Source organism: Epinephelus lanceolatus, chromosome 9, assembly GCF_041903045.1.
Source record: "Epinephelus lanceolatus isolate andai-2023 chromosome 9, ASM4190304v1, whole genome shotgun sequence".
Classification (NCBI taxonomy): domain Eukaryota; kingdom Metazoa; phylum Chordata; class Actinopteri; order Perciformes; family Serranidae; genus Epinephelus; species Epinephelus lanceolatus.
In genome coordinates, this window is record NC_135742.1 from 47,288,920 (window position 1) to 47,300,000 (window position 11,081).

Consider the following 11,081-nt stretch of genomic DNA (forward strand, 5'->3'; position numbering starts at 1 on the left):
GCCGACGAGCCCATTCATTGTGTATGTGCTACTGCGGCGCAAGAGCACACTGCTCTGCCGCCGAGCTGAGCGGCATGCGCTGCCAGCCTGCGCTCAGATTGAATTTTTTTTAATTTCACCGCAACGCGCTGTGACAATACCTCGGCATGGCGCGTCCAATAGCAGAGAAGAGCCTGAAGTAGACCCGAAAGCGGTCACCATGGAGCTGTAGCTCCTGAACAAGCCTGTACTCCCCCAAATCCTGTCCTCTGCGCCTTACCCCGCAGTGGGCGCCGCGAAAGCTCTGTGTGAAAGAGACTTAAGCTTAAGTCCTGCAGAGTTTCAGAGGACCTGGAGAATGTTTTAGGATAGTAATAACATTATATAAGATAAATATTATTACAAAGATAATATATGTAAGATAATAACATTAAAGACAAAATTAAATTGCAATACTTTTTCAAAACTTGATGATTTTACCTTTCTGTACATTTTGTATACAAATTTATTAAATAATTTTGCTTGTAAATGTCTATTTGCATCACGTTTATTACGGAAAACACATTATTTGATCAATTTACATTGTGCCCCTAAAGTTCTTTGTGCGCTCCTTACTTTTTCAACTTAGGAACACATGTGCTCCTTGGGAAAAAAGTTAGCATCAAGCCCTGAACCATGTGCGATCAGTTTTTGAATAAAGCATCTCTGCCCAGATTATCTGAAGATTCAAAAGAAAAACTTGAGGGACATTTTACAGCAATTGAAATTTTAAAGTCAATGGACCATTTACAACTAGGGAAAGCCCTGGGCCCAGATGGCTTCACAATAGAGTTTTTAAAGAAATTTCGGGAAAGGCTTCTCAGCCCATATCTAAATATGCTTAATGACTCCCTCCAAAAAGGACAACTACCCCCAACACTGAAAGGGGCAACAATCAATGTTTTTCACAAACCATCCAAAGATGAAAACTTATGTGGATCATATAGACCGCTATCATTGCTTAATGTTGATTTCAAATTGTACTCTAAAATGTTGTCACTCAGATTGGAATCAGTCATAAACTCACTGATCCATAAGGACCAGACAGGTTTTATTCAACATAGACAAGGAGCAGATAACATTTGCAAATTATTTCATATAATAGAGAGATCCAAAAGTGTAACGGATCCCATATTTGTAATGGTGATGGATGCAGAAAAAGCATATGACACTATTGAATGGGACTTTTTATTTAGGACTATGCAGCACATGAACTTTGGTGAAACATTTGTAAATTATATAAAATTAATATACAGAAACCCCAAAGCGCAAATTCTTACAAACAGAATTTTATCAAAACCCTTCTCCCTAGGAAGAGGCACCAGGCAGGGGTGTCCCTTATCACCATTATTATTTGCCCTTGCAGTAGAGCCTCTGGCAGCAGTAATTAGAACTAACACAAATATTAATGGAATAAAACTTGGTACGGAAGAGGTGAAAACTTTACACTATACGCGGATGATTTATTGCTGTATATTACAAAACCAGACCAGTCGTTACCAGAATTATTTACAATATTACAGGAATACAGCAAATTAGCGGGTTACAAACTTAACTATGAAAAAACAGAAGTAATGCCTCTAAATGACCACACACAGGTTAACGCTCACCAACTGCTGTCTCAATTCAAATGGCAACCAAAAGTACTAAAATATTTAGGAATATTTATTACAAACGATTTGAGCAAAGTCTACCAAGCAAACTATCTGCCATTACTGGAGAAGGTTAAACATGATTTGCAGAAATGGACAGCTTTATCCACATCATTAATCGGAAGGATTAACATCATTAAAATGAATGTGTTGCCAAAATTCATGTATTTGTTCCAAACAATCCCAGTAAAATGTCCGTTCAAAATGTTCACAGAAATAAATAAAATTATGTCTAAGTTCTTATGGGCTGGAACAAACACCAGCGTGAAGATCACAACATTACAAGCCCCATTACATAAAGGAGGCTTAAACTTACCTAATTTTAAAATATATTATTTGGCATCGCAATTACGGGCAGTATGGTTTTGGTTTCAGAGAGATACTATAAGTCCAACTTGGTTAACCATAGAACAGCAGATTGTTGACCCTATCCCTTAGAGTACAATCCCGTTCATAGGCTCATTAAAGAACCTGCACAAGCTTACTAAAAACCAGATTGTGTGCCATACATTTGAATGTTGGCAGGAAAGCCACAAACTATTGGGACTACGGAATGTTTTATTTAAACATAGTCCATTATGGATTAATCTATTAGTCCCAGACAATATTATAGATGGTATCATGCTTAGGTGGAAAGAAAAGGGAGTCAAAGAGCTAGGCGATCTCTGTGATAATGATATATTTGCCGATTTCATTTTTTGAGAGATCGATATCAACTTCCAGGCACACACTTTTTTAAATTTCTGCAAATAAGAAGTTGGGTCAAATCAAACATCGTAATGGACTATCCCAGTATTTCAGATACTCCAATAGAAGAAACTATGTTGAAAGCAAAGGTACAAAAGGGATTAATATCAAGATTGTATAATACTATAAACAATGGAATGAGCCATAATTCAGCACAACATAAATATAAGTGGGAAAAAGATGTGGGACACAAATACACACTGAAGGAATGGGAAGATCTATTGGAGAAGTCACAAAAAAGTTTGGTTAACACCAAACATAGACTTATGCAGTTTAACATATTTCACCGTGTGTATTATACTCCCCACAGGCTGCAGCAGTTTAGCCCTAACACACCATCTAAATGCCCAAGATGTAATGCAGATAATGGTGATATGATACACATGTTTTGGAGGTGCACACACTTGGAAGGATTTTGGAATAAAGTTATAAATATACATCCAAAATATTACAGAAAAGAATTATCCTGGACCCCAGAATATCAATTTTGGGTGATGTAGAAATGTGTAAAGAAGTTAATAATGATGAAAAAAAATAATATTATTAATAATGACAGCAGCAAAAAAATGCATATTAGTTAATTGGAAATCCAAATATGCACCTCCAATAACACAATGGTGGCAAGAACTACTCTCACACTGCACTCCAGAAAAAATAATGTATAATGTTAAAGGTCAGTCAATGAAATTTGATAAGATATGGGGCAAACTTGTTAATAATATAAAAAAGATAGAAGAGCAGATATTGTTTTAGATTAATTCATGGATATTTCTTGTGTGTATGTAGGTTATGAGAGAATATATTTTTGTATTTGAATTAAGATTATAATGAAATGATGTTGGTAGGACAAAGAGAATGCTGAATATGTACATATGATGGGTGGGGAAGGTATGGAGTAAAGGAATGAGTAAATGTTTTTTTAGCTTTGTTCTTTTTTTTTTGTGTGTAAACGATGATGATTGTATTGACACATGCAAAAAAGAAAAACCCAATAAAATGCAATTGCAATGCAAAAAAAAAGAAAGAAATTGGACATTGCTAAACCTGGGCTAATAAAACCAGTATAAATCAGCATGATTAGATTCTCTTAGTTAATGAAAAATATGCTTTTTTTACTTGATAACATCAGAGAAGGGGACAGCTTAGAACTTCTTAAAAATCTAAAAATCTTCAAGACTTTTAGCCAGGTATAATGTCTGTCTTAAGGGGAACAACCCTATTTAGCATTTATTAATAGTATACCAACATAAAATACATGGTTTATAACATAATACAATGTATTCCTTCTTAGCTGCAAGGCCATTTTTAAGTGTATATTAATATACAGTGTTTGTGAGTTATCCTACATTCTCATATGAAGGAATATTTTATTATATCATTATAATGTTTTAAAATGTTGTGTTTATTGTGTTTATAAAGCAGCCTACACTTTTCACGGGATACAGTAGATATGCACTAATATTCACTTACAGCTACATTACTGTTACATTACTTTATTAATAGTGTGTAATGAAACAAATATTCAGTTATTATTATTATTATAACATTGAGAAGCTAATCATAAATTTCATATATTGCTTATAAAAGCTAAGTAGGGGGACATAAAGTGAAGTGTAGCTAAGAAGTATTATTGCATCTTTGTTGCAACTTCAGGAGAAATGATTGCAGCTATGAACAAAATTGACTCAAATCCCCCCCACACTCACATACCCTGTAAATGCATTTTCCATATCCATATAAGCTTTCATAAGCAATGGTCAGCTGATTTCAGAGAGGATAATGGAGCCTTAAAGTTTACCTGTGCCATCTCTCTCCATCTTTTTTCAATCGACAAAAGAGACTCCAATTAGAGTCTGCTGCACATGGCTCTGCTGCATGGCTGCCTCTTAAGTTTGAAGTGGACAACGCACTTCTGCCATACTGGTCTGGCTACACTGAACCTTCAAATGTCAATGGCTCATTCACAGCCATTAATGAGCATAAGCTGCATCAGCATGTCTGCCCGCTGCTTTATATCTTTAAGTCCCACTTATATGGTAATATAGAGGAGATGGCTATAGGCAGCACTTGATAATGAGGCTGTTTTTTTCCCCTCTGGCCTTCTGTAGTGGAAATAAGGGAATATTTCCACCCTACAGAAAGTGGAGGCTTTTTCTCTTTTTTCTTTTGACAGCGAAATGATACGATTGAAATACAAATGAGAGATCATCAGTGTCACCCCCTTTGTTGCAGCTGATTTTTCCAAGGAAGACTCATCCACTGTTGAGCATAAGCTCAGTCTTCTTTGTTTAATGTTTCATAATGTACATTATTGCCAATAAGAACAGTTCAAATGGAACCCAAGAATCTGATCCATGTACTGTATGTTTATGTGTTGTAAGGTTAGACTGATATATGGGGCCAACTCTGGATTTTTGAAAATTTAAAATTTGGGTTTTAGTCCAAATAATTCCAGGCATGCCAATGAAAAACCTGTATCAGCCCAATGGTTACTTCATTCTGTAGGTCTGTTCAGGTCCTGTAACTCCATGTTGATGTGTTTGTCATCACCCAGAGGAGGAGAAGCCTGTGGTGACCAACGTCACTGTCAGCGACATATCGTGGGACAGCTTCCTCCTGTCCTGGTCAACTGAGGATGGGACGTTCGAGGCCTTTTTGATTGAGGTTACTGATGCAGAGACGGGCGCTGAGTGGCAAAACCACACGGTGCCTGCCGATGCTCGCAGCCTCACCATCTCTGGTCTCTCCTCTGCCACCTGGTACAGGGCCAATCTGTTCGGGGTGTACAGGGGGCTCCTCTTAGACCCTGTCTTTGCAGACACCATCACAGGTATCAACACTGTCAATGCTGAGGCCTCACTCTTTCCTTTGCTTCCTTCTCCTCCTGCTGCACACAGTGGATTTACCGCTGTTGATCTGTGTGGACCTTCTGAATAACAGTTGCTTGCAGCTGTCAAGGGTGTTTGTGTATTCAGCTCTGGTGTGGCTGACTTTATTAGTTTAATTGACTCTAATAGGTGATACAGGTTTTTTTGCACACTGCCAGACTTCAATTTACGCTGTCTATTTTCCTATGCCCTTTAAAAAATGTCTATCTCAGTAAGTTAAATTTGCCACTATTACTAGCTTCAAAAGAAGTTCAGTTGATTTTAAGAACATCTAGTAAAAAATTTCATTCATTCATTTTCCGTAACCGCTTATTCTGTTGGGGGTCGCTGGAGCCTATCCCAGCTAGTCTCCACCAGACAATCAGAGATCTCCGCCTTCTGATAGTCTGGGGACACTCCTTTCTAAAGTGTGTTTAACACACCGGTGAAAACGGCCGGCAACAAAGCAACGCCTCTTGCATTTTTGAAAAGGACATGCCTTCTCGGAAACGTGCGCTCCCCCTTTTCTCGTCCGCAAGGAAACAAACACACAGAGAGCTTGAAAATGGATGCCGAGAGATTAAACTCTGTTTATCAAACGTGTGCTCATCTGTGAAGAAAATATTTTTTCCAGCGGATGTCTTAGTTACAACATGATTGAGCTAACTGGAGTAGTTTCATGTCGTATCCGACAACAGGAGGCTTTTAACAGATGACGTCCTGATGTTAGCTTTGCTGCTGCTGTTACCTGTCCCTGTCAGCTGTAGCCACTGATGCTTTCTAGACATCGTGATTTCCCAAAACTGAATAAATACCACACATAGCAACACAAAACTGCTTTGCTAGCTCAATCATGTTGTAACTAAGATATCCGCTGGAAAAAATATTTTTTTCATGGACCGTTTAATGAGTTATTACCTAGTTATTACAGACACCGCTAACGGCTAAGAAATAGTAATGTTTGTTCAGTCATTGTGTTTATAGACTTTACAAACATCGGATTAGTCTAAACGGTGATACAGTGATGTAAAAAATGTGATGTGTATGTACATATATATATATATATATATATATATATATATATACAGTACAGGCCAAAAGTTTGGACACACCTTCTCATTCAATGCGTTTTCTTTATTTTCATGACTATTTACATTGTAGATTCTCACTGAAGGCATCAAAACTATGAATGAACACATGTGGAGTTATGTACTTAACAAAAAAAGGTGAAATAACTGAAAACATGTTTTATATTCTAGTTTCTTCAAAATAGCCACCCTTTGCTCTGATTACTGCTTTGCACACTCTTGGCATTCTCTCCATGAGCTTCAAGAGGTAGTCACCTGAAATGGTTTTCCAACAGTCTTGAAGGAGTTCCCAGAGGTGTTTAGCACTTGTTGGCCCCTTTGCCTTCACTCTGCGGTCCAGCTCACCCCAAACCATCTGGATTGGGTTCAGGTCCGGTGACTGTGGAGGCCAGGTCATCTGCCGCAGCACTCCATCACTCTCCTTCTTGGTCAAATAGCCCTTACACAGCCTGGAGGTGTGTTTGGGGTCATTGTCCTGTTGAAAAATAAATGATCGTCCAACTAAACGCAAACCGGATGGGATGGCATGTCACTGCAGGATGCTGTGGTAGCCATGCTGGTTCAGTGTGCCTTCAATTTTGAATAAATCCCCAACAGTGTCACCAGCAAAACACCCCCACACCATCACACCTCCTCCTCCATGCTTCACAGTGGGAACCAGGCATGTGGAATCCATCCGTTTACTTTTTCTGCGTCTCACAAAGACACGGCGGTTGGAACCAAAGATCTCAAATTTGGACTCATCATACCAAAGCACAGATTTCCACTGGTCTAATGTCCATTCCTTGTGTTTCTTGGCCCAAACAAATCTCTTCTGCTTGTTGCCTCTCCTTAGCAGTGGTTTCCTAGCAGCTATTTGACCATGAAGGCCTGATTGGCGCAGTCTCCTCTTAACAGTTGTTCTAGAGATGGGTCTGCTGCTAGAACTCTGTGTGGCATTCATCTGGTCTCTGATCTGAGCTGCTAATTTGCGATTTATGAGACTGGTGACTCGGATGAACTTATCCTCAGAAGCAGAGGTGACTCTTGGTCTTCCTTTCCTGGGTCGGTCCTCATGTGTGCCAGTTTCGTTGTAGCGCTTGATGGTTTTTGCGACTCCACTTGGGGACACATTTAAAGTTTTTGCAATTTTCCAGACTGACTGACCTTCATTTCTTAAAGTAATGATGGCCACTGGTTTTTCTTTAGTTAGCTGATTGGTTCTTGCCATAATATGAATTTTAACAGTTGTCCAATAGGGCTGTCGGCTGTGTATTAACCTGACTTCTGCACAACACAACTGACGGTCCCAACCCCATTGATAAAGCAAGAAATTCCACTAATTAACCCTGATAAGGCACACCTGTGAAGTGGAAACCATTTCAGGTGACTACCTCTTGAAGCTCATGGAGAGAATGCCAAGAGTGTGCAAAGCAGTAATCAGAGCAAAGGGTGGCTATTTTGAAGAAACTAGAATATAAAACATGTTTTCAGTTATTTCACCTTTTTTTGTTAGGTACATAACTCCACATGTGTTCATTCATAGTTTTGATGCCTTCAGTGAGAATCTACAATGTAAATAGTCATGAAAATAAAGAAAACGCATTGAATGAGAAGGTGTGTCCAAACTTTTGGCCTGTACTGTGTATATATATATATATATATATATATATATATATATATATATATATATATATATATATATATATATATATATATATAGCTAAAAGCTCTGTTGGTTTTCTACCTGGAAGTATTTGTAAACAACAAGGCGATTCCATCTATAGTCCGGCCGGACGGATCAGTCATGATTATGTTTGTTTCTTTTAGTTGACGAGAATGTGTCACCGCAAACGCGACAAACATCCACTAACTTTGACGGCGTTTTCTGCGAGCGCGGCTGAGCCATTTTGTACCGCTACACGTGTTTCTAGTGGGACTATGTTTACAAGCACAAGAGTTCAGCGAGCCACCGAAGGACCGCCCTGCAGATTTACTATTGGTTCTGCAACGTAGGGAGTTTTTTTAAACTCTGAAATTGTATCCGCCCATCTAAACACAAAATCAGGGAGAAAGTCATCAGTCTTTATTTAAGCAAAGCGTCTAAAGACTGACTTGTGAGTCTAATCCCAGCTGACATTGGGCAAGTGAGGGACACCCTGGACAGGTTGCAAGACTATCGCAGGGCTAACATATGGAGCCAGACATCCATTCACGCTCACATTCACACCTACGGGCAATTTAGAGTCACCAGGTAACCTAACCTGCATGTCTTTGGATTGTGGGAGGAAGCCAGAGTACCTTCAGAAAACCCATGACACGGGGAGAACATGCAAACTCTGCACAGAAGGGCTCCCCCACCCTGGGCCCCCTGGTAAATTAAAAAAAAAAGAATAAATAAATAATTTGTCGAGTTGAGGTTAATCATTTTGCTGATTTGACAAATCTTTGTGGGGGAAAATTTGTCAACGTTTGTACCTGTAGGGATGGAGGCTGGATTTGTTTGTCCCATTTTCTGAGCACAAATTGTTAACACCTTTTTGAAATGTGTGTATAAAAACAAGCTACCAGCCACTGTGGAGGAAGTTATTCTTCACAGGGTAAACAAAAAAAAATCTCCTTTCCATTCAGCAGAGTACACAATACAAATCCCCAAACATCACCGCCCCATCATCCATCAATCATGCGCATATCCTTTCCTTTAATGTTAGGAATGTGGAACACCTGGTCTGTTTTGTGAACAGGCAAGAACACATAAAAAACGTCAGTGTGCTGTTTAACTGCGACACAACGGTTGCATTTACCCCACCCACTTCAACAATGTGTCATTACCCATGATTAACATGCTGTGGGTTACAGCATGAGCCTAATAAGTGGGCTGTAAATGCTGAAAGCAAAATCAGCTAATGATGCCTTTTATTGGTGTCTTAGCATCTTTACAAATAAACATATCTAAATATCTGAGGATTGACTCCCTTAACATCACCCTATCAAGCTATTTAGACTTGACTAGAATGTCAAAAAGAACCACTTTTGAGTAGTTTTTTTATGTCAGTGTCTATTCCAACATTTTCATTCAGCATTTCAATGATGAGGATCAGTCAAGTGGAAAAAAGATGGGAGGATTGACAGAGGACAAAAAAAAAAACCCAAGGCGCTTTTGTCACTTTGTGTGAGGCCTCTCTTCTGTATGCATCCCCAGTTCCCCAGCCTGGACTGCTCTTCATTCTCATGCTGCCATTGCCCCTAGGCTCTGGTGCTCGGGTGCCAGTGGGTGCTGGGGCCATGCAGAATATGGCATGCGCTCAACATGGCCCATTGTCTGCATGCTAATGGCTGGTAAAAACCATTTTAACATTTTTCATTAGCATCACTTAATCCATTAAACATTCCAACTTGTGAATACAAGTGCTTACTAATTTGATTATGTTATGCATGGTAGCCATTGTCAGTCTACTGGAGGAAGATGTGGGGAAAATAAAATCCTCTGAAAAGGGATTGAGAAAACTATGTTTTATACAACAAATGATTGATGGAACCACAAAGAGATGTGGACAGCACCCAGAACAAGTACGACTCAGTTGTGATCTATATCATAAAAAAGCTGCTCTTGTAAAATTATCAGGCAAGACTGGAACTTGCTCTGGGCTTCTGCTTGCATACCCCCTTTTCAGCAGGTTAGCTGGCGCCAGCACATACCTCCTCCAATAACAGGCTCCCTTTTGTGAGTGGGGATTGTGTTCCCTCAGGTCTTTTGGGGGTGTGGAGGGATATGGGATGTAGGGGTAGAAGTGGTGGTGGGAGAGTGAAATCAGTTGCAAGCTAGCACACGTTAGCTGATGGATGTGGCCCTCCCTCTCTTCCACTGACCAGCTAAAGCTGCCTGGCGGCTAATGAAGAGTGACAGCTCCCTGGGATTTGTCTGCTCTGCTTCTCATTTTAACTGCTTCTTCTCACAACAAATGCCTCATGTATTTTCCCTCACAATAAAAAAAAGGGGTTTCAGGCTAGCTGAAGGACCCCTGAGACCCTCACATTTGGTGTAGTGTTTTAATGAGTGGTGGTGCTGGGCTTTATTGAGGCTTTCCTGCGCCCTCTTATATCTGCTTCTAACTAGGCTGCTTTTAAAGCTCTGTCCAGTCCATGTATCCATCTGTGCTGCTACCGGAAGTTTCTCCAGCTAATTAGCTTCAGCTGACTCATCCTATGGAGCAAGAGCTTTTTCTCCAGCAGCTGTAGACTCCTGCTGTCGCTCGGCCTCTCTTCGTATCACTGCCATTATTAGCTGCTGCTTAACTACCAGCTTTTACAGCACCACATGTGCACACACACCCATTTGCATGCACATGGTTAGATGTCTGCACCATGTAGTATTTGACCACTACTTTAAGACAAGCAGCTGTTGTTTGAAAAAGGTTTGAAAGGACTTGCACAAACTATGGCATAGGTCAGACCAGGGCTGGTACTTCTTCAGCAAAAAAGTATGAATGGATTTGAAGAAAGCATGTCATTTGTTTAATTTGAATTATGTCAAGTGCAATCCACATAACCCATCCTAAAATGTGTTGCAAAATGAAGGCCTGTCTGTCTGTCTGTCTGTCTGTCTGTCTGTCTGTGTGTGTGCGGGCAGACTGACTATCCCCATTGTGAGCTCACCCTCCTGTAGTCTCGTGTCTCATGATAAACAGAGTGAGCTACAGTAGGACAAGGAGGCACTGAGCAAAGCAGTA

General features: G+C 39.8%; 1 protein-coding gene across 3 annotated transcripts in view; it reads left to right on the forward strand.

Annotated features, from left to right (window-relative positions):
- Positions 1–11,081, forward strand: part of tncb (tenascin Cb) — a 194,080-nt gene that overhangs the window by 122,233 nt on the left and 60,766 nt on the right. For 2 of the 3 annotated variants that reach the window (XM_033618445.2, XM_033618447.2), the window contains exon 11: positions 4,972–5,247. The exons of the other annotated variant lie outside the window; for it this stretch is intronic. In XM_033618445.2, coding sequence (XP_033474336.1) covers positions 4,972–5,247 — 276 coding nt within the window. The remainder of the gene's footprint in view (positions 1–4,971; positions 5,248–11,081) is intronic. 3 annotated transcript variants of the gene reach the window in all.